The sequence below is a fragment of the Pelobates fuscus genome, chromosome 3, assembly GCF_036172605.1.
Source record: "Pelobates fuscus isolate aPelFus1 chromosome 3, aPelFus1.pri, whole genome shotgun sequence".
Taxonomy (NCBI): Eukaryota; Metazoa; Chordata; class Amphibia; order Anura; family Pelobatidae; genus Pelobates; species Pelobates fuscus.
In genome coordinates, this window is record NC_086319.1 from 317342249 (window position 1) to 317366989 (window position 24741).

The window sequence follows — 24741 nt, forward strand, 5'->3', positions numbered from 1 at the left end:
CGTAGACTTTCTGAACACTAGATAGAAACTTAGAATTGATTTAGGTTCTTCAGCTAAATGCTCCTTACAGGTCCGGGATTCAGGGACTCTAGCTACTAATCAGCGTTCTTAGACAGATAGACGTGATTATCTAGCAAGCTTAGAATCGTGAGGACCTTTAACACTATTTCTTTGGGTACGTCCTAGCTGTGCACACTTGCTGATATTGTACCTATTTCTAGGCTGTAGCAGGGATTTCCAGCCAGCTAACTATTCCTTGTTTCGGCCAGCTCAGCCTACTACCCTTATAGGGCTATGAGATTTGTATATACCCACTATTTAGCTGTTTATTTTTTCAGTTAATTTTATTAACTGTACAGCAATTAGACTTCAGTGATATATATTTTCTCTCTATCACACACATGTGTTTTGGAGCTATCTATTTAATCTATTTTATTTTATTTTCTGCTGTCTCTACTCCTTGTGTACCTCAGGCATACAACTGAGGTTTTGCTACATTCTATTTAGCTATTTGATACTCAGTATCTGGACACCATCTGTCGTTAGACCTAATCACTTATATTGCTAATAGTCTGTCTATGTACCATTAGTTTGGTCACATAGTATCGATACATACACTGTAATTCACGGTTTAGCAACATTGGGCTTGCTTGTACCCTGGGAAAGTGATTTATTACAGGAAGGTAGAGACACCTTATGAGCCACCTATTTATATTTATTTTATTTCATTTTTGTTGTCTCTATTCCTTTTTTTACCTCAGGCATACAGCTGAGGTCTTATTACATTCTAATTAGCTATTTGATACTCAGTATTTTGATACTAGTTATCGTCAGATCCAACATTTACTCAGCTAATAGTCTGTCTATGTACCATTAATTTGGATACATTGTACTGATATATACACTCTCCCATGGTTACAGACACACTGTATTTCACAGTTTAGCAACATTGGGCTTGTTTGTACCCTGGGAAGGTGATTTATTACAGGCAGGTAGAGACACCTTTAAGAACATTGTGACTTATTATGGTCCACTCTGCTCTCCCTCGTTAATCTTTTTTTCTCATGGTGTTTGTCTAGAGCCAGGTATCTTTCCTGCTCTTTTTATATTTTGCTTTGATTAAAAGTTAATTTTTATCATACTGTGTGGTCACTGGACAGTTTGTTTTTTTGTTTTTGGTTTACTAGTTCATTCTATGGGTTAACCCCTAATTTTTCTGTCCAGTTATTTACTGCTTCATCTCATTTTTTGTATTTACTACTTTCCCTTGTGGTCCAGTGGAATGGCTCTCTGGCCAGAGCGTGACCGTGGTAACCAGCGGCAATGCTGTGGGAGCACTCAAGCCTTCCATTACATGGTCTGCAGCTCACACCCAGCAGAGCTGCAGACCGGAGGCTCTCTCCTCCAGGGTAGAATGCTGGAGGGGCTGGGCCCCCCTCCTGGTGTCTGGTACTCACCGATGGATCAGATTAGAGAGCTGCCTCGTTGCGTATCTATGCAGCAGCAGAGGCGGCAAAATGCTGTTAAAGTGCCACCTGGGTCCATTGCCCCAGTCTGTCCTATGGACGGGCCGGCCCTGCTTTGAGCTAATGCATTTCTATGAGGAGATGCTAATGGGTGCAGCTCAACAAATGCCACACGTGCTATATAGCACCACAACCCCTGGTTTAGAGTCAATGTCTGAAATGCAATGTTTTTAATCAAGACTACTGCGGGGTCTGCTGATAAAAACCAGATGACACATTCCATGTCACATGAACTGGAAACATTTAACCAGCTTTACAGTGCCTAATCAGTTATAATATGAAATGCGATGTTTATATATTATAGTGGGTATTTTTGGAAGTGTATACATATTTCTTCTTTCTCAAATTCCAGACAAATGTGTGCATTGTTCTAGGGGAACGTATAAAGGAATGATGTGGAAATAAAAGAAAAAAACAAGACCTCCATTCTCCATTGTCTCTGTCTACAGTTCTAAGGAAACCAACAATATGCCAGTGTACATTAGGAAAGGTCCCTTAGAAATTCCTCCAGGTTCTGAAAAAGACTGGTCTGTTGACGATGAAGAAGATTATTTTCTTAAAGACCCAGACAAAGCCCTTGATTACTTACCACAGCCTTATCGCATGATTGACAGAGAGTTGGATCTGCTGATTGACCAAGCCTGGGAAATAATCACAATCAATGAACAGAACCGAGAGGCAGAAAAACTCAAGACGAAAATCCTCATCCATGAGCCAAATGCTGAAATTCATGTAATTAATCACTTAGACTGAAGTGGATCTGTCATGGTTTGATTTTGTTCCAGTTCCATTTTTTGGAGTTTTTCATTGAACGGAGACTTTTATTCACTTTGCAATCATTATTCCATTTGGATATATTAGACTTTTAGAATCACTGATTTAACTTATGGGTTCATTTTGGAAAAGAAATGAGTCAAACTCAGATAACTATAGTTCCACTAGAAATGACATGTAATGTTAACATTAGCCGTAAAATTCAAAGTTGGCTTCATTCAAAAGCAGAAGGCTGCCAAATCTTCATGAAATCACATGAAACAAAATTAAAATTGTATGTTTTATTATTTAATCGGTTAACGAGACACTATAGTCACCAAAACAACTTTAGCTTAATGAAGCCGTTTTTGTGTATAAATCATGCCCTGCAGTCTCACTGCACAATTCCCTGCCATTTATAAGTTAAAGGGAGACTGTAGGTTTCCAGTCCACTTCAGCTCATCAAAGTGGTCTGGGTGCAATGTCTCATGTTCCTTAACCCTGAGCATGTAATGAAAAGTGATAGGAGAGGTACATGAGGGAAACACCATTCTAGAGAAATAAGAAGTGTTCGAACATCAGACATTTTTAAAAGGACACTATAGTCACCCAGACCACTTCATCTCATTGAAGTGATCAGGGTGCAATGTCCTTGTCCCATGTAGTCCTCCAGTGTAAATCATTGCAGTTTTTGAGAAACTGCAATGATAACTTTGCAGGAATTAGACTGCCTCCTATGTCTGTCAATCAGACAGGCACTAGAGGCTCTTCCAGGATGCTAATGGACTCTAGATTCCCTGAATCACAGTGAAATCCCTTATAGGAAAGCATTGAGGTGTGGCAAGGGCTACAAAGTGAATAACTTTCACAGTACCTTTTGTAGCCTAGGTTGTTGAACAGCCTGGGGATGCTCATATGGTGGAGAGGGACACTTCTAACGGGTCCCTCTCCTCTTCTCAGGGGTTCCAGAATTGCTGGGGCATTAACCGAAACAGTTAGTAGAACCCTTAAGTGTTAGGAATAGAAACATGGTCCTTTAAATCAATTTTTTTTTTAAATGGCGAAAAATAAGAGCTTGTGAGCTTCAGTCTAGATCATTTTTATTTCAGTTATTCGTACATTTTTGCTTGTAATTACGTCTAGTTATCATATACATATATGCAACATATATTCTTATTTCCAATAGATGACCAGAAGGGTTAACTGCATTGCTTCTGGGAAATCGGGAACATATATATTTGTTGGCCTGTCTGAAGGAGTAGCTGTTTACCGAGTATCTGACTTGCAATGGATTTGTGGATGGGAAGAACCAAACGTAGAGATCTGTAGTCTCGATGTTTGCCATGTGAAAAATGAAATGTATCTCATCGCCGCTGTGGATGACATGGGTAATAATTTATCCAGTGATACTAAAAGAATGTTAAATAACTTGAGAAAACTGTTTATTTTTTCTGTATGGTTTTTAGTGTATGGTTGTTCTTTATGTCTTAGAGTTTATTTCAACATTTATAATTTTTTTGCTGGTCCAGGCATTGGACGCCTTTTGATTCTTGCGGAGGACAAGCTCAATCTTTTGAAAATCATCAATGTACCAGTGAGTAATTCTCTGTTGTTGTGTGCTCTATAATAACAATATACTCACAGTATATTTATACTGGTTTACTTCCACTGTTGTTAACCCTGCAGGAGGATTTAAGCAAGCGCACTAACTGTATACATTTTGAGATTGCTGAAGGAGGAGAATATGCTGCAGTTTTTCTGGAAGGTAATTTTGTTAGTTTTAAGTGGCCTGAGAACATTTAGGCCAAAATAGCCAATTTGTACAATAACCAGCTGAGAGCTGTAGCTATTTTGGCCTGAAATTTTAAATTCATTCCAATCCTCTGTTTATCAAATAAACCATATTAAGTTCTGCTCTCTGCATTAGAAAGCACTCTATGTGAATATGTACAGGCATGCCCTGCTTTGCGTACTCCCTCACTTTACGTACTCTCGCGAGTACGGACATACCTGCGAGTGAACGTAAAGTGCCTCGCGAGTGCGGACATTCCCGCACCTCTTCTGTCAGCGGGGGAACAGGAAATGGAAGGTTCTATTCTCGCCCGGAGCAGCTCTGCAGTTTCAGGGCAGGCCTCTACCAACACACAAGGGTGACTCACTGAATATGTTTTAAAGTCACAGGACATGTTTTTTTTTCTCTTGCTCATTTAACTCTGCAAGACATTTGCCCAGTTAAGAAAAAAAAAAAAATTCCAGTGTACGAATGCATCTAAAAAAGGGAGGGGTAGATGTTAAGATCTTGTCTTAATAGATGGGATTTAAGAGAAGAAACCATGCAAATTCTAGCATTTTAAAAGACAACAAATTGATGTTTTATTGATATAAAACTCTATACAATGTGAGTGTATTAGATTACTGTTACAAATTTAAAATCTATGGATTTAACCACTATAAAGCTTACATAGTGCCAAAATCAATACATCTCCACACGCAAACATTTGTAACCCTCCTCAAATGCCAGAAGACTTGCAATACCTCACATGTCTTCTCACAATGGCTTTCATGAGAGATCTGACCTATTGGAGACAAATCCCTTCAACAATTGTTCTTCATAAACCATGCTTAACAACCTGGCATACTAACACTGTCAATGCATTATTTATATCAGTTATGCCTGTAAATGACTATTGCAATGCAGTACATACATTGGGAAGTTATTGCTTCACTTTATCTAGATTTTCATTTTACATACATGCTTTGGTCCCATTGTGTACTTAAAAGTGGGGTTGCCTGTATCAGGTTTTACCATTGTATATAATTTGAGGCCAACTAGAATAATAAAGATGCTGGCCACAAGAGGGCGATAGTAATCAACAAAATACATTGGTCATCGCTGTGTATCTAAGTGGACCATACAAGTTAAATTCTTATAAATCGAAATGAAAATACTATTGTGGGGCTTAAAGGGTTAGTCTAAGTACTATAATCACTTCACGCTACATTAATGCTACTGAAAAGGATAATTATGTTGGAATGCTGACATGAGACAGTCAGCATAGTTATAGCATTCTGTTTTGCCATATTTGTCTTTTACTTTCATTTTCCATAGTTGTATTGATATCGACATTCCATTTCTTCTCTGCCACTTTTCCTCTTACTATCTGTCTAAAAACTATATAATCTTCTCTGCTGGTCTGCCAAATGTTTGCCCAAGCTTATTTTTCATGGAATTCTTCCCGGCATGTTTGGGTATGCAGTACTCCTTCATCTTATAAAATGGGAAGTAAGGGTAAAGGGCAACTGCTCTCACTTCTTATTTTATAACAGTTTATTACATTTAAAGGGACACTATAGTCACCGGAACAACTTTAGCTTAATGAAGCAGTTATGGTGTATAGAACATGCCCCTGCAGCCTCACTGCTCAATCCTCTACCATTTAGGAGTTAAATCCATTTGTTTATGAACCCTAGCCACACCTCCCTGCATGTGACTTGCACAGCCTTCCATAAACACTTCCTGTAAAGAGAGCCCTATTTAGGCTTTCTTTATTGCAAGTTCTGTTTAATTAAGATTTTCTTATCCCCTGCTATGTTAATATATTGCTAGACCCTGCAAGAGCCTCCTGTATGTGATTAAAGTTCAATTTAGAGATTGAGATACAATTATTTAAGGTAAATTACATCTGTTTGAAAGTGAAACCAGTTTTTTTTTTCATGCAGGCTCTGTCAATCATAGCCAGGGGAGGTGTGGCTAGGGCTGCATAAACAGAAACAAAGTGATTTAACTCCTCAATGACAGTGAATTGAGCAGTGAAATTGCAGGGGAATGATCTATACACTAAAACTGCTTTATTTAGCTAAAGTAATTTAGGTGACTATAGTGTTCCTTTAATGATATATTTTTTCTAAATAAAGTGTATTGATTTAAATTTTTTATTTTTTTTATTTCACATTTTATGTTGGGTCAGATTCTACTATTATCTGACCGACTGCTTCTCAGCCTAACTTGCTTGCTGTTGTGATTGCTCTGTGTGAGACTGCAGCACCATTTTCAGGGACTAGCCACAGATGGTCCATACCAGCAGAATATGGAGTTTGCCTTTGTAGAAAACCATTTGGCCCCTGTTTACTAAGCCTGTATGAAGGTTGATCGTTGCTGACGTTGTATAAATCATTGCCATTATTCCATTGTACTGCAGCAACTATGCATTGGTGCTGTTGCTTACCCTGAATGGGTAAGAGTTTACTGCAGCTGCAGGGGTATGAATCACCGCTGCTGCCTTTGCTTCTGTTGTCATTCAGATTGTTGTCATTGCAGCAGTTGTGTAGTTACTGCAGGGCCTGAAAGGCTGCTTCAGCAGTAGTTGAACAGATCAGGGCTACTCCTACAGATGTAGTCATATGGATAAGGGCTGCTACTGCTGCAGTGGTCAGGTGGATCAGGGCACCTGCTGCCTCTGTAAATAGATAAATAGATCATTGCCCTTGCTGCTGCAGTTGTTATATCCGGCATTACAGGTTGTTTGCTGCTGCTTCTGTTACACGGATCTTTGCTGTTGCTTTTTTTGTACTGCAGGGCCTTATGTATGGATGATCCTGCACAGCCTTTTACTGCCACTCAGACAAAGACCAACCTGTATTCAGATGGATCACAGCTGCTGCTGTAGTTGTAATGTAATGGAAAAGAGTCACTACTGCAGCTGTAACTGAACGGCAGGTGTAGCTGAACAGACCAGGGCTGTTACGGCAGGTGTAGCTGAACAGACCAGGGCTGTTACTGCAGCTGTAGCTGAACAGACCAGAGCTGTTACTGCAGCTGTAACTGAACAGACCAGGGCTGTTACGGCAGGTGTAGCTGAACAGACCAGGGCTGTTACGGCAGGTGTAGCTAAACAGACCAGGGCTGTTACGGCAGGTGTAGCTAAACAGACCAGGGCTGTTACGGCAGGTGTAACTGAACAGACCAGAGCTGTTACGGCAGCTGTAACTGAACAGACCAGAGCTGTTACGGCAGGTGTAGCTGAACAGACCAGGGCTGTTACGGCAGGTGTAGCTGAACAGACCAGGGCTGTTACGGCAGGTGTAGCTAAACAGACCAGGGCTGTTACGGCAGGTGTAGCTAAACAGACCAGGGCTGTTACGGCAGGTGTAGCTAAACAGACCAGGGCTGTTACGGCAGGTGTAGCTAAACAGACCAGGGCTGTTACGGCAGGTGTAGCTGAACAGACCAGGGCTGTTACGGCAGGTGTAGCTGAACAGACCAGGGCTGTTACTGCAGGTGTAGCTGAACAGACCAGGGCTGTTACTGCAGGTGTAGCTGAACAGACCAGGGCTGTTACTGCAGGTGTAGCTGAACAGACCAGGGCTGTTACTGCAGGTGTAGCTGAACAGACCAGGGCTGTTACTGCAGGTGTAGCTGAACAGACCAGGGCTGTTACTGCAGGTGTAGCTGAACAGACCAGGGCTGTTACTGCAGGAGTAGCAATGTGCCCACAAATTTTCCATAGTCCATACCATAACCCGTGGGTAGGAAACCTTTGGCATTACAAATGTTGTGGACTACATCTCACATCTTGCTTAATGATTCCAGCCATAATGTTGGCAAAGCATCAGGGGAGATGTAGTCCACAATATCTGGAGTGCCAAAGGTTGAACACCCTTGCCTTAACCTATAATTTGACTATTTAAAGCCTGCCATAATCCCTATTTGCTGTGCCTGATTTTAATGCACCCCTTAATCTACAGTGTTCTCCACCATCCTTTCATTGTTCTACCATTTTTGTCTGTGTGCTTCTGGTCAATCCTGTCTCCCCATTCACTTAACTTACCGGTACCCTATCCCTCTGACATGTAGTCTCTGCCCTTATTTAATGCTCCCCATTCCCCTATTATGCTGCTTCTCCTCTTATTTAAAGGATACTCTAAATAGGTTTCTTATTTTACATTGAAAGCGTTGTGACATCATGGTGCGTGTGTGACAATCACTACAATATATCAACACTGTTTAGCAAAGAAATGCATTGAAACCAATCTTTTTGTATGAGAAGCACTCATTTCTGCTCAAGATGAGTGAGGCAGAAAACCCTCTGGTTGTCTGCTTGACAGCCGAGAGTTGTTACTAAGGGTATTTATAAGAATGCTAATTTTTCAGAACATGATAAAACTGAATTCAGGTTTAGGACATTGAGGCATTGTGTCTACATCCCCTGAATAAATGGTATAGCATTGAGTGCTTCTTTTTGAGAGTATTGGATTGCTTGTACGTTATGAAGCTTGGTGACTTTGAGGTTGTTGGATGGGCTGTGGTCAAGAGTCTATCTCAGTGCTGGAAGAAAGGTAAGTGTAACTTCTCTTTTTTTTTTAATTATAGGGGAGGCCCTAAATCTAAACAAATACTCAGGAATGGTGGACTTCATTTTTTTTTTCTCTCAATGTAGTTTTCCACAAATTGCCCTTCATCTGCTTTAACCACTTACCTACTAACAGTTATGTACATTGTTGTTCACCTCTCTGTCACATCTCATCACCTCTTTTTAATTTCTTATAAAAATGTTAAGGTACTCTGTTATCAGGAGATGTGATATGACTAGATGTAATGCTATCAAGGTTATTCACTAAAGTGAGAATTCCCAATGAATTAAAAATTTAAGGTCAAAATAGCTGAACTAGAAAAATTCTAGAGCTGTGCTCTCACTTCGGCTATTCTGGCCTTAAATTTGAAATTCACTTAGAATTCTCACTTTAGTAAATACCGTTGTACGTTTTACTCTAGGTACCTTAAAATGATTTTGTCTGTTCTCAGTTGCTTAGAACTTTTTCTCAACACAGGCAACCATGAATGTTGGTTGGAAATATACAGAATGCCCAAGGATTCCTGGTTGAAAGAACTTGAAAGCTCCCAGATTTCATTGCCACCAACTGAAGCGCCATCATCAACTCCTACCTTACCAGTGAGTTACCATATGCCTTGTCAAGACATGAGCGCAGTCTATATTCTTTTTTATCATTTATGTAACCTGATGTGTGTGACGTATTGTAACAGTGCATATCTTCCTGAATCACAATAATAAAATAGTTATAATTCTGTGAACGTATGAGGATATCTGAGTGAATGAAAGGGACACTTTAGGCACCCGGACCACTTCAGCTCATTGAATTGGTCTGGGTGCAGTGACCCTGTCCCCTTAACTCTGCTATTTTTATTATTGCAGTTATTGATAAACTGCAATAATTACCTTGCATGGTTAAGACTGCCTTAAGTGACTGTCAATCAGACAGCCACTAGAGACACTTCCTGCTTGATAAGTGACTTCTGGTCGCCTAAATGACTGGACGTCCTCACGATATGCATGAGGACATCCAGTGTCAGTCAAATCCCCATAGGAAAACATTGCAGCAGTGCTTTCCGATGCCAAGGGCCTAATGCTTTTGCGGTGTTCACTGTGCATGCGCGTCAGGTGGCGTCGGAAGGGGGTGGAGTGCCGACCTGGCACAAAGGGAGATTGGCACTAGAATCAGGTACAAAACCCTTGGTTAACCATTAATAACCTTACACTGCGAGTGGGTTGGAAGGGAGATATAGTGCTAGGAATACAACTTATATGTCTATTAACCCTTACAATGCAGGGGGGATGCGAGAGGAAGCTACAGTGCTAGGAATACAACTTTGTATTCCTAGCACTGTAGTATCCCTTTAAATGCTGAATTAACCTGACATTTACATCATTTGGTTAATATTTCCAGTTTTTCCTGTAAGTGAAATTCAGATATTTACTAAATCCAATCCAGGGGTGAAATTGGGGATTTGCACTAAATGTGCTGAATTAGAGACTACTCATGAAGTTCGAAAACTCTGACTTTTTGTTACTGCGGGGGCTATGTCAATCCCCGTACCTCATGCTGCAGTTAATTTATTATTTTATCTTTTAATAATTATGCTAGATTTCTGTAACAAATTGAGATTACATATTTTAGAACTTCTTCTCATTTGCTCATTCTCTCTTCATTTTGTATTAAAGTTGGTTAATACACCAAGTGTTGAAACAAAGTTCACACCACCGACTCTTACATTGAAGATTAAACCTCCTAAACCACTCACAGGTAATTAGAGAATTGGTGTGAAAATGTATTTGAATAAAGCGTGATTTCATATGATTTAATTAAATTCTTCAATATTTCAACGACAAGATATATTATTTATAATATGCACGTATATTCTATATTGCCGTCTATCTTCCTGTCAATCCACATATCCATCTGTAATAAGTTTTTGTGTTTTTTTAATCTGTTGTGTAGTATAAAAAGGAAAAGTTCATTACAGTCAGTGGTTTGTATCTGTCTCTGATCATACATGTATTGATTAACCCCTTAAGGACCAAACTTCTGGAATAAAATGGAATAATGACGTGTCACACACGTCATGTGTCCTTAAGGGGTTAAAGGGACACTAAAGGCACCCAGACCACTTCAGCTCATTAATGTGGTCTGGGTCCAGTGTCCCTGTCCGTTTAACCCTGCAATTGTAATTATTTCAGTTATTGATAAACTGAAATACTTACATTGCAGGGTTAACTCCACCTCTAGTGACTGTCTACCAGACAGCCATTAGAGGTGCTTCTGGTTCTTTAGGAGACTTTTGGCTGCCTAACTGATGCTGGACATCCTGCGTCAGCTAAAACCCCCTATGGGAAAGCATTGATTAAATTTTTTTTACAATGGATTCAATACTTTCCTTACGGGGTTGTCCTAATGTGATCGTGGTGCTGGCCGCACATGCACATTATGTACCCGGTGTCAGCCACATTGGGGGGGTAATTTAGGTTACAATTTTATATTCCTAGCCTATAGTTTCCCTTTAGCTACCATGCATAAGTGCCAAGTAAGTTGCCTGTTGAGATCTGTTACTTGATCACTTGGTGACCTGAACATGCAGGGACTGAAGAGGGCTACTGGGCAAGGTCCTGCAACGTAAAGAATGTAAGTATTATTCGAATAGTTATGATTAAGGAGTGCACTACACCACTCATTTAAGCCCACTTAGAGTTCAGTGTTTAGAGGAAAACACTTCAAGCACTATAACCACAACCTCATAGCAGACAAAATTTTATAGAATGATTTAACTTCTCATCTTGGTCTGCCAAGAACTGCTCCCCACCACCTGTACTGTAGACATGTGCAATTCGTTTCGTTCCGAATTTAAATTCGGCCGAATTTTGGCAATTCGGACATTCGGATGCTTCCAAATGTCCGAATTTCCGAAGTGCTGAATTTCGGAATTACCTAACTGAACCGAAGTGCCGAAGTGCTGTATTTCGGAAGTGCCGAACTGAACAGAATTGACAAAGTGCAGTATTTCGGAAGTGCTTTGGATTTCTGAAAAGTGGCAAAACAGGAGAGGGAGGAAAAACTGAGGGAATGATGACCGGAATCTAACCCTACCCCTACTAGGGGTAGGGCTAGGGTTAGTGGTAGGGTTGTACTATGTATGAGGGATGCAGTGTATGTGAGGGGGCAGTCTGTGTGTGTGAAGGTGGAAGTCTGTGCGTGAGGGGTATAGTGTGTTTGTGTGTGTGAAGGGTGCATACGGTCTATGCTGTGTGTAGGTGTGTTAAATGTCTCCCCTTCCCTACTTCTTACCTTTTACCAGCGAGTGGTGACATCATGCTGCAAGCCCTGGTGGTCCAGTGGTGGCATGTTCACTTTAGCCTACAGCTCCTCCGGCTAAAGGCTGACTCTCCTGTCCTCCTGCGAGCACAGCACTGTATCGGAGCGTTGCCATGGAAACTCATGGCAATGCTCCGACCAGCCTGCTCGCAGGAGGAACACAGAGCCTCCCAGTCCCTTCTCTCTCTCTGCTAGAACTAAGTGCCAGCAGGCTGGTGAGGGAGATCTTTGATCGCCTCACCAGCCCGAGCGAACTTACAGCAAGGGTGGCTCTGCATGGGCCGGCAGGGGAAATGAAAGGGTCTCCCCTCCCGGCCTTGGTAAGGGCCATCAAGGCCCACCAGGCATTTTCTGCAGAACCCACCACCACCCACCTGAAATTCCAAACCACCCACTAGTGTGCGGTAGTGACCAGGTTGACTACTCATGGTCTAGATTGTCCATGTAAAACAAAACTCTAAATTACTAACCTTAATTTTAACCCTAACCTTGAAGGGACACTGACCAAAAATAAAAATAAAAAAATCAGTTTAGTAGATATGCCCACAATAAAAAAACATGCATGCATTTGATTGTACATTTTTTGAATTCGGGGTAAATAGAAAAACAGCTGTCAAAAGCTGCATTTCTCTTGTCTGCAGCCTTTGCAATCCCTCCACTTCTAACCGCACCCAGATTATCTGTGGCTGTCCAATCACAGACATTCCAATACAGTTCAGTGAGAAATCTATGCAAGGCAGGTGCTCTGGGCAATTTCTGCCTCCTGAGTTTAGCTGCTCTGGGCTAACCAACCTGGAAGTAACAGGACCCGTTGTCTGATTGACAGCCAGGGGGGTGTAACAATCTTAATTTATAAAAATGCCAATTTGTTTTGAAATCTGTGCTTTTTGTAAAATGAAAAAAGAGGACAGACTCTTCACACAGAAAGCTTTTCAGCAAGCTAAAGTATTTTTTGTGAATGGAGTTCTCCAATAACTTTAATTTTCAAGTATAATCCTACTTCACCCATTAGCATGTGTTCATGTTCCTGAGAGAATATGTGACTGATCTAAAGACGGACCCAATAGGAGCTTCACACCAACCAAATGCCACATTGTCAAGACCACTGTAGTAACACACATGTCTTAATACATCACACTGTGAGGTAGATTCATTTCCCACCAATAGTGCAAGCTTTCTGTGATTTTCTCATGAAATTAACCATTTGGGAAGTATTCTCCTAAGACAGCACAGCACATTAATAATTCAGGCTAGCCTATTCTAATAGATGTTGAAATATATTTGCTGATAAACTCATATGGAACTTAATGAGGTTGTCATGGTGATTAAATGGGGTCTAAGAGGACTCCATGGCTTATAAATAAAGTGAGTAAACATGGTGGCAGCCTATAGTATGTTTCATTAACAGACTTTGTCTTATTTCTGCGTATGAACCTGGTGAGAAAACCGCATTGTGAATAGATTAGAACATTAATGCACATTGGGCAATGAGTTCTCAGCACATTTGTCACACTGTAGTGAAGGAACACATACACAGTTATATTAATTACGTCTCTCAGTATATTGAATTAACTCCTATTTTTGCATATGCAGTTGTTTAATGTCTGATTCTTTTTGTGTTATGTGTAAATAAACCAACAATTAGTAATCTAAAAAATATGTGCTTCAGTAGACATTTTAATTTGTCAGTCTATTTAACATTTCCCAATCTTTCTAATCCTTTCATCCTTGTGTTCTTATTTGAGAGGAAGGATCTTTTTTTGCTATACATCAGTTTCAATATTTACTGCGTTCAAAAACACCATTTGTGGTCTTTGTGGTTAGAATTCTTTCCAGTGTCCTGGGACCTTTTTTAATATTAACAAGGTATCTTGGCAAGATAAGCAGGATGTTTTTGTAATTTACACTGATTTATTTTAATAGGTTGTATAGGCTGACACTCCTTTTGCCCTTTACACTCATTTCACTAATTGGATCCCTTTTAATCACGAAGACAACTCATTAACCCCTTAAGGACCAAACTTCTTGAATAAAAGGGAAACATGACATGTCACACATGTCATGTGTCCTTAAGGGGTTAAGTCGAATGTTGGATTCTTAGCAATTATAATAAAAACTGGGAACTAAAGTATAATATTGGCCTGATAATTGTCGCACCATTTATTATCTCAATTGTCATTATAGCACCAGCTACATTGAAATATACAGTTCTGTAATGACACGGGGTACCGCAGTGCACCCATACTCAAGGTTTAAATGTGATTTAGGGGTAAGGGAGACTTTGTGCTTTGGAAACTGAGTGTTAATCGAAGTGGTTAAGGAAACTGAGAGTTAAGGGGTGCATGATATTTGCATACAGTACCCTCTCATCGTGCAAGTGACAGTTGTGTTGGCAAAACACCTTGTTAATGAGAGAATTAAAATAACAAATTACAGTGAACTGACTTATTCATGTGCAAAAGTGATTATCGAACTTGATGAGCTACCACAGCAAAATACAGCCTTACCGTAGATTTTATTTCTATCAACTAATATAATTAAGAAGGGATACAAAGGGGCATGTTAAAAAATATCATATACAATGAGGTAGATTCCATTGCAGTCAATAATGGAACTTTGGGGATAAAAAAGGGAATTGGGGACTCAATCGGAACATGCATTTCTTAGCAATAGTGCTGCCATAGAGACCAAAAATGTATACAAAATACAGATTAAGAAACAACACACACACAAAAATACAGGTTTAAATTTCACATGCCAAACAAATATGGGGATTCAGTTCAATCATATGGCCCTATGGTGGAACTGAATCCCCATATTTTTTTGTTGAGACAGGAGATTTTAAGTAGCCGTGTGAAATTGAAACCTGTATTTTTGTGTGTGTGCTGTTCCCTAATGAATAATGCAACTTTATTGATGTCTTTTCCATGAATGAAAACCTATGTGTTTATGTAAACACAACATTGTGGAGGCTTGTTCCTGAGGTTTTCTCCTAAGTGATAGCACATTAATAATTCAGGCTAGCTCATAGATCCTATCCTAAGAGATTGTGAAATATATTTGCTAATAATCCCAAATTCCACTTAACGAGCTGTCTTAGTGGTTAAATGGGATCCAGTTAATAAAGTGAGTGTAATAAGTAAAACGAGTGCCAGTCTATATAGCTTGCTACAATAAACCAGTTTATATTACCAAAACATCCCGCCTATCTGGCCAAGATACATTGTTAATATAAGATGTCACAGGACACTGGACAGAATTTTTACCAGAAAGACCACAAATGGTTGTATGCAGAATGGTGTTTTTGAATGCAGTGAATATTGAAATTGATGTATAGCAACAAAAGACCCTTCCTTTTAAATAAGAACACAAGAATGAAAGGATTAGAGATTGGGAAAGGTTATATAGACTGACAAATTAAAATTTCTACTGAAAAACAGTTCTTGTTCAGAGCACTAGGCAACATTTGCACTGAATCATAAGGGATATTGTTAGGCACACCAGGTAGAAAGGTCGGTTCCCTAGCTGCAGGAGTAGTCAAGCCATATTACCAGACCTTAAGGAATCACACACAACCTAAAAGGTGGAAATACCATAATCTAAGACTGGCCTAGGTTAGGATGCCACAAGAAAGAATGATTGTAATACATCTAAGTCAATACGGACAACAAAGGATGGTCAAAAAACAAGCAGTGTTGGGTATACACAGAGGTCAATATTAAGTAGTACCTGAGAACATAGTAGTACAACACACTCTGTGGAAAGGAACAATATTTTGGCACTGAAATATGTAAGTGCTGTCAATGTATAGCCCTCCCCCAGGTATATGCAGTGTGTTTTTGTTAAACACCTGGGAATACTGATAGCTATCACATATTGATAATTGGAATGATTCAGAAACACATAAATTTTTGCTCTTCTATCCTACATTCACAAGGGAATAAGTAATTTAAATTAGGGCGAGTTTTGTGGCCCTGAGAAGAAGTAACATTTTTATATTAGCATTCATGCTGGATTTTATTTTCCTACTCACTAGATTTTTTTTTTGTTCAGTAAATTGCCCTAGGCATGTATATTTGTGTACGTAATTCTGTCTGCCAGTGGATTACCGTACTATTTCAGCCGTAACGTAATTATATTTTGGATGTTATCAATAGGTAGCTCTTTCAGAAATCTTCAGGAGTCTGTACAGAAAAGTGAAGATTGCAGTATGTTTGGAACTGGCCAAAACCACATTATCAGTGCTCAGCAATGGGATCAACAAAAAGCAATATTCAGGGACGTGTTTCAGAAGTACCTCGATTTGGAGAGTCATAATATAACAGATGGGCAATGGTCAAGGTAAGAGTGCTGGATTGAGGCTGGGAGACAGAGAACACACTGTACAGTTCAAACTCATACAGTAGCTGTATGTACTATCCTTGGATAATCCTATAAAAGCTTTTCAAGATTAGAAAAGACAAAAACATGATTTACAGTCACTAGAAACCTTGACGTGCTGCAAAATGATACATTGCTGTATATAGAAGGAAGTACACACTGTGTGCAATGCAGCCATTTAATGGCACAGGATTTTGGTTCTCTGTACATCCAGCTATTAGATTTAATGTAGAGTCATATTTGGTGCATGCTAACAGTCAGTTTAATTATCAAGTTACTGCCATAGTGTTTATATACAGAGTTATTCACCAAAGAGAGAATTATCACATATTCAAAGTGAATTTCAATTTTTTTTTTTTGTAAATTCTTTATTTTTCCGTCTTGGCGTACGAGGTGATATAATGTTTGAAGGCATGCGCAGAAGCCACATATTGATTCATGTGCATGTACATCATTACAATAATAAAAAGGAGATGAGAGAGGCATTCTGTGACATAGCGTTACATACAGTATTGTCGTTTTTATCTTCATCCGCCAAGGGATTTTTCAAATTTCTTTAACTAAACAATAGTTAACTTAAAATAACAGACAAGTTTAACATTCCAGTATGCACATTGTAATAACCCTAATTTTTTTGTCTGTGTGTCTGTTCCATATTGTAGTTTGTGTACTGCTCGTAACCCGTATAGTCCTTGTATCCTAAGTGTGTGTTCATACCGTGTGTGTGTTGTGCCTTTTTTACTATTCTTACTTTTGAAGATTTTCTGAGGGTGTTCAAAGGAGAGAAGGAGATGGGTATCGCAAGCGATGGTGCACTTCGTCTCCAATGCGCAGAACGGACGCTTTGTCCTACCTTTGTACAGTTTGTCTTCGTATGTCATTTGGTTCGGTAGGGTTCAGATATGGGGTGGGGTGCAGGTTTCCGTCTCGAAGTAGCCGTTTTATAGCCCTGTATGGTGGTGTTGTGGAGGGTAGTAGTTTGTGTGGGTTGGTGGTCGTTTCTCGGTTCTCTCCTGTTGGGTCTGAGTTGTTGTGCGGTTGTTGTCCTATTAAGGTCTATGTCTGGTATTTGCTTTCCTGTGGGGGCTTGGGTGCCCTCTCGGGTCAGAAGTGTGTTTGTGGGGAGTGTTCTGGGTGTTTTGTGGTGTTTGTCGGTTGTTGGTGTTGTGTAGGGTGTGCGGTCTCCTATGTTCTCAGGGTCTGTTTTGTTGCGTACTGGTTAGTGTCCTAGTGGTCGTGTCTGGCGGTGGTATTGTCCTGGTTGCGCTTGTGTTATGTTTGTGGTGGTAATCGCATCTTGGTTGGCTAGTCGAGGGTGATTTGCGTGTCCTTTGTCATATTAGGTTCTATTAGGTATATCTTCATGCAATATTCTGGATGTGAGGTTGGCAACCTCAGTCCAGAGTTGCGAGCTTTGCGGGCAGTGCCACCACATGTGGATGTAGGTTCCTTGTTTTCCGCATTTTTTCCAGCAGGTGTCTGTGTGGGCTATCCCCATTTGTTTGAGTTTCAGGGGTGTCAGGTACCATCTGAGCATGGTTTTGTACGCCTGTTCCTTATGATTCACACATATGGTGAGTGAGGCGGTTGCCTCCCATATGCTTATCCAGAATGATGGGTCCTCTGGTGGGCCTATGTCTCTTTCCCAGGCCTTCGTGTAGGTGAGCGTGTCTGCTGGGGAGTTGGAGTTTAGTTGGGAGTATATCAGGGAGATTTGTCCCTTGTGTGTGGGGGCTTGTAGGCAATTTGTCTCGAATCGTGTGAGATTTGTGGTCGCTGTTTTTATGTTCTGGGGTTCTTTCTGAAAGCTGCGTAGTTGTAGGTAGCGAAAGTGGTCGAAGGTGTTCAGTGGTGTGGTGCGCGGGAGTTCTGGGAATGGTATAAGTCCCTAAGTCTAATCAGTCCGTTTTCCTCGTAGTGTGCATAGTCTTGTGGTGTCATGCCGGGAGGGAAGCGCTTGTTTCTGAGGATCAGGGTGAGTGGTGAGGGGGAGTTTATGAGGGGGTGTTGTGCGTTGGTTCTATCCCAGACTATGGACGCGATTCTGCCCAACCAGGATATGTGCATGGGTTGCCATCTTTGTAGATCTGACTGGGCTTGTTCGATTAGGGGGGTGTAGTGTATAGGTTTTGGATAGGTCTGCTGGGATGTGTGTCCCTAGGTAGTGGATGCTTCGTTGGTTGTATTGAAATGGGTGTGAGTGCTCTATTTGGGTTAAGAGTGGTTGTGGGAAGTTGAGGAGGAGGGCTTCTGTTTTATCTAGGTTTAGTTTGTATCCTGAGAGATGGGCGTACTCTTGGAGAAGTGTGAGTAGTGGGGGCAGGGAGTTAGTGGGGTCTGTGAGGGTTAGCAGGATATCGTCTGCATATGCTGCGATCTTGTATTCTTCCTGTCTAACTTTGAGGCCCTGGATTTCGGGGGTGATGCGAATGAGTTGGAGGATGGGTTCCAGGGAAAAGGCGAACAGGAGTGGGGAGAGCGGGCAACCCTGCCTCGTTCCATTTCTTATTGTGAACTTGTGTGGGCTAGTGTTGGGGAGGAGGAGAGTCGCTTTAGGGTTGGAATATAGGGTTGTGAGGGCCGTAATGACGGTGTCGGGGAAATTGAATTTTTGTAGAGTCTCCATATTAAATCTATTGTGCGTCTGGTGTTGTCACAGGCTTGGCGGTTGGGGGTAAATCCTACCTGGTCTGGGTGTATGAGTTTTGGAAGGAGTCGTTGTATTCTGTTGGCCAGTGTTTTCGTGAGGATTTTAATGTCTGTGTTGAGGAGGGATATTGGGCGGTAGTGTCCAGGGTTGAGGTGTGTTTTGTGTGGTTTGGGGATTAAGCATATGTTAGCTTTGAGCATTTCCGTTGGTAACTGTTCACCTTCCATTATTGAGTTGCAGAGTGTGGTAAGGTGGGGTAGTAGTGTGGTGCTGAATGTTTTGTAGTAGAGGCCCGTGAAGCCATCGGGTCCTGGGCTTTTGTTGGGTTTTGTGTTCTTTATCGTGAAGGTTACTTCTTCTTCAGTGACCGGGGACGCGAGTGATTCCCGTTCCTGGTTTGTTAGTGTTGGGAGGGGGATTTTCGATAGGTAGTTGTGTATTTCCTGACCTAAATTCGGGTGTATGTGGGTGTGGTTGGGGCTGTGGTCATATAGTTTGGAGAAGTACTTGACGAATATGGAGGCTATTTGGTCGGTGTCGTTGTGGGTGCGGCCCCTGGGTGAAGTGATTTTGTCTATGCATTTTTGGAGGGATTTTTGTCGGAGTCTGCATGCAAGGAGGGTATCTGTCTTGTTGGACTTCTCATAGTATAATTGTTTAGTCCATTGTAGTGCTTTGTGGGAGTCTTTAGTCATGTAGGCTTTTATTGCTTGTTGGTGGGTTTTAATTTGTTCCAGCAATGGTTGGGAGGGTGTATGTTTGTGTTTGGCTTCAATCGTTCGTAGGGAGGTCAGGTGGTGTTCCAGTTCTTGAAGTGTTTGTTTTCTGTTGGTGCTGGCTGCGCTAATTATCGTTCCTCTGATTGTTGCCTTGTGGGCTGCCCATAGTGTGTTCGTGGATGGGACCGATCCTGTGTTGGTTTCGAAGTAGTTTGTGAGTTCTTGTTGGATGGTTTGTCTGATTTGGGGGTTATGTAGCAGTGTGGGGTTCAGTCTCCAGGACCAGGCTTTGGCTGCGTGGGGTTTGTCTATTTGGAGGGAGATTTCAGCGTGGTCGGACCAGGTGATTGAACCTATTGAGGTGGATTGCGTGAGGGGCACTAGTGAGGGGGATATTAAGAATAAGTCTATTCTGGAGTAAGAGGAATGTGGGTGCGAACAGAAGGTAAAGTCCGGGGTTGTGTAGTGTTGGAGTCTCCATATGTCTTGTAGGCCTGTTTGGGTTGCGAACTCTATGAGGAGTTTGTTGTTTTTCCTGGTGGGGGGTGTGTATGGTTTGTTTTTCCCGGAGCTTTGTCTGTCTATGGATGGGGTTAGGACTGCATTGAGGTCTCCTCCCAGTATGGTGTGGTGTGAGGGGAATAGTTTTAGTTGTATGCGTAGTGCTGTCCAGAAAGTTGGTTCAGGTGTGTTCAGGGCGTAGGCTGTAGTGATCGCATATTTGTGGTTGGCGAGGTTTCCTGTAATGGTCAGGTATCTTCCTTGGGGATCTGGGAGGCTTTTTGAGAATGCGATCGGGCATTTTTTGTGAACCAGGATGGCTACGCCGTTCTGTTTGCCCTGAGGCGAATTTGCTAGGTAGCATTGTTTGTAGTTTTTGTTAATTAGGGGAAAGGGTTTTTTCGTCTCAAAGTGGGTTTCCTGGAGGAGGATTATGTCCGCCCACGTTCTGTTTGCCCAGCGTGGTGTTTGATGTCTCTTAGCTGGGTTGTTAAGTCCCTTGCAGTTGATGGATATGCAGGAGATTGATTCTGGCATGTGTGCGTGTTGTTGTGGCGTTGTTGTGTTAGTGGGAGTGTTCTGGGTTGGGTATGGGCACCGGGTTGGGGGGGGCTCTGAGGCGCCCATCCGCTCCCTTGGGGTGGGACCTCGGAGTGGGGGGGTGGGGAGTTAGGTGGGTGGGGGATGGGTTGTGGAGTGTCTATCCTGGTCTTATGTGGTAGTTGCCAGGTAAAGTGGGGGGTGGCGGTGTTTACACCTTGGGTCTGTTGTGTAGTTGGTGTCTCCCGGGTTTCCCGGGAATTGGGGGTGGGGAAGAGGAGGAAGAGTTTTCACGTTCCTGTTACTCCTCTCCCCCCCGCGCTGGATGTGGTGTTGCACTCACGGTTCGGCGTTGTCGTGTTGTCTGTCTGTGGTGTAAGGTGCCATCCGTGGTCCCTCTGTCGGTGTTGGAGTTGTATCTTTTGCTGTCTTCGTCTGTATTCCGGTGGGTGTGCTGTTTAGGTAGATCGTGCTTTCGACTTTTGTCTGAGGTATTTGAAAACATTAGGTAACAACATTTTTAAAAAAAATAACATGCAAAACATTTCAGCCTTGTGTGTGGGTGCGTGTCTCTCTCTATGTTCTCGGTTCCTGTTGTATCAGGGTTGTGTGTATACCATTTGTGTGAACCATTAACAATAAACTTCAGAACATTTCAATTCAAATAACATTTTCGTTTTGAGGGAGTTTTCCCGTCCGTCTTGCATGGGTCGGGGGAGTGCTTAGGGGTGTCCTGGTCCGGTCAGTGGGGGTCTGAGTTGGTGTGTCTTATGTCCTGTGGCTCTTTTCTTTCGGTTGGGGGAGGTAGGGGTATGGGAGTTTCCCCTGGTTTGGACTTGGGGTATTCTCCGGATTGTTGTTGTAGGTGTCTTTTGTGATTGTAGGTGCCTTGCATGTCTTGTGAGGGTATTTGCTTGGTTATGGGGGAGTGGTAGGACTGTCCAGTTGGGTCAGCTCTTTAAGTCAGTCATGGGCCGTGGGGGGGGGGGGGGGGGTGTGCTGCTGTGGGGTCCGTCTTGTGGGGAAGGGGAGGGGGGTTGGATGTCCAGTCCTGGGTGCAGGGGGGTACCTGTGTGCTTGTCACCACCTGTAAAATAAGATTTGGTTAGATTGTGTCCCGAGTTATCGGGTGGGCAGTGCCCAGTTCAGTTCGTTGGTGTTTCTTGGGGAGCACTTCTGGTGAGGTGGCGGGCGAGGTGTTTTTAGTCCATCCTCTCATTTGCAGCTGTTTGGGTGCGGTCGCATCCTGAGCCCGTTTCTGGATACAGGTGGGGGGTCCGTTATGGCGTTGTGGTATATTGCTCGGGTCTCATTCCGGGCTTCGTGTATGTTTTGTCTTGTGGCTCGGAGGGATGGTCGGCGTTGGCAGGTGTCAGGAGAGCTGGAGTCTGGGTGAGTTTGTGGTTCCGCCCCGGGGGGGGGGGGGGGGGAGGGCTCCTCCGGGTTAGCGGGCAGTCTCATCTTCTTGGGCGGTCTGAGGGAGTTAGGTTTGTCGTGTAGTCGTTAATCTCCTCTGTTCTTGTGGAAGGGGGCCATTTCAGCAGCTGTATCCCTAGGGACTCTGTGAAGGATGTCATATCCGAGACTGAGGTAAGGATGTGCATTTGATCGTCTTTTTTGATCATGAGTTTGAAGGGGTTTCACCCAGGTATATTTGATGCCTTGTTGCTGAAGGGCAAGTGTCAGAGGTTTGAGGTCTCTTCTTTTTTTGAGCGTGGAAGGAGCCAGGTCTTGGAAGAAAGTTAGACGGGTTTCTTTGTAGCGTGGGGGTTTGTCCCGTGCCAGGGTTAGTAGCTTCTCTTTGGTTCTGAAGAAATGTAAGCGGCTGATCACGTCTCTTGGGGTGGAGGCGCCTAGGTTTTGCGGGCGGAGGGCTCTATGGGCCCTGTCCATTTCCATCTCCTGAGGTGTGAGTTCTGGGGCCAGTGACTTGAAAATGTTTGGGGAAGAGTTGTTCCATGGTGACGGTTTCGGGTAGGCCGCGGATTTGGATGTTGTTTTGCCTGGACCTATTGTTTAGATCTTCCAGGCCGTCTTCCAGGGCAGCCATGTGGCCGTATAGGTATGCTATATCCTGGGTGTGATTTGTGGTGGTGGCATGAATGGATGCGATCCGGGTTTCTACTTGGTCTGTACAGGCATTGAGGCCCTCTGTTTCTGTCTTGAGGCCTGCTACATGCCGTCCTATCTCGGCGGCTACATGGGCCTTTATGTCTCTTGATGTAGCATGTCCTGTAGTACCCCGATGGTTATGGGGGCCGCAGGGTTTGTTGTCATGTCCAGGCTCTCTGAGCCTGATTCCTCTTCTGCTTGTGAGGAGGTTGCTCTCCGTTGGTCTGACGGCGTGCGGAATATGGAGGCCACAGATGGGTTCGTATCTCTCTGTTTTTTGTTTCCACCCATTTCTCTCAGGTTTGATTTAGGTGCGGGTTGTTTTGGGGCTTTGGACGAGGTGGTGACAGTGTGTTTTTCGGTGTGAGGGATGCAGATGGCAGTGGATTTAGCACGTGGGGGGATCAGAGCTCTAGGATTAAGCGTCCATCTTCTTTCAAGGTTAGGCCACGCCCCATGAATTTCAATTTTAATGCCAAAATATCCAAAGTGAAAGCATGGCTTCCAGTTCAGCAATTTTGCCTTAATTCACTTTGAAATTCCCACTTTGATGAATAGCCCTATAAACTATCAGCATCGATCCACTTGTTCAAAATGATATGTCTTGCAGTAGTTTCTCTATGGCTACATTGCAACAGGTAACTATTAATAAGGGCCAGACGGTCCTAAATTTGTGCCAAAATCTTGCTTTCATTTAATTCTTTAATTTTTTTTTCTCTTTTAATGGAACCCAAAATTATTGTTGTGTTAACAGAGCTTCACAATTCCATAAGACAATAATCTGTCTTTCAGCTACAAGGAATGTGTTTCAAATTAGTTTGTGTGAACTGTGAAACTTTGATATGGTAAATTACAATTTCACTTACATTAATATTTGACAGTAGGAGATGAAATAACCTAAAATGTCACTAGCTCTGCCCCTGTCCTACACCTCCAGCCTTACCCCCTAAAATAAAGGTGTCCCTCTTTAGTCATTTGAAATTCTGGGATGCATGCTAATGGTATTTCAGTAAATAATATGTTTGAATTTGAGCCTCCCTAAGCTGTCACTTTTTGGACTCCATCTCCCATCAGCCTTTGATATGATATGATTGACAGGATGTGAGAGTCGCAGTATAGTATTTTTCAAAAAATGATTTAATGGAATACTCAATGGAACAATGGTGTTCTCATTTGTTAATTTTAGTTTCAATTTGTTAAATCTGCATGTTTCTTTATTTCCTTCATGATTCAGTTTTGTTCAACATTCGTCATCAGATTATTGTTTTATCTCTTTTACTGTACAGGCATGTATCATTTCATTTCGTCCAGTCCAATAAAATATTACTCGGAGAGTTAGACAGGATCCCTGGAGGTATGAGCATATAATTGGTGATGCTAATGTTTTATTCTATGGTTTTGTCTAAGTGTAATACTATATTGTATGCCCTTACCAAAGTCCTGTCAAATAAAATGCCAGTGATGGCTACACTTTGCAGCACAGCAGTTTATGAAATCAACTTTGTGAGCTTAGCCAGTGCAAAGGAACATTTCAACCACCATACTAACTTATTTTTATTGCATAGGTTAATGGTGAAAATAGGTCTTCTGTCATCTGCACTATTTCTTATAACTGCAGACATTTTAAAAATATAGCATTTCTCCTCAATCTCTGTGTAAAGTCCAATCTGCAAAACTGCTAAAAACATTATGAGTACATTTTTTATTTTTTTTTCTCTGGCTCTGCCTCTTCTCCCCAACCCCTCTCTGTTGGCGTTTCCCAAGGTTCTGTCCTTGGTCCCCTACTGTTCTCCATCTATACTGCCTTCCTTGGTAAACGTATCAGCTCCTTTGGCTTCCATTATCATTTATATGCAGGTGACACGCAAATCTACCTGTCCACTCCTGATCTCTCTCT

General features: G+C 42.1%; 1 protein-coding gene across 3 annotated transcripts in view; it reads left to right on the forward strand.

Moving 5' to 3' along the window:
* WDR93 (WD repeat domain 93) overlaps positions 1–24741 on the forward strand; it is a 54139-nt gene that overhangs the window by 4664 nt on the left and 24734 nt on the right. For 2 of the 3 annotated variants that reach the window (XM_063445642.1, XM_063445644.1), the window contains exons 2-9: positions 1879–2258; positions 3466–3667; positions 3809–3873; positions 3966–4044; positions 9108–9229; positions 10298–10379; positions 16100–16283; positions 24131–24198. In XM_063445642.1, coding sequence (XP_063301712.1) covers positions 1995–2258; positions 3466–3667; positions 3809–3873; positions 3966–4044; positions 9108–9229; positions 10298–10379; positions 16100–16283; positions 24131–24198 — 1066 coding nt within the window. In that variant the 5' untranslated portion in view covers positions 1879–1994. The remainder of the gene's footprint in view (positions 1–1878; positions 2259–3465; positions 3668–3808; positions 3874–3965; positions 4045–9107; positions 9230–10297; positions 10380–16099; positions 16284–24130; positions 24199–24741) is intronic. The other variant, XM_063445643.1, reaches the window with a different exon arrangement.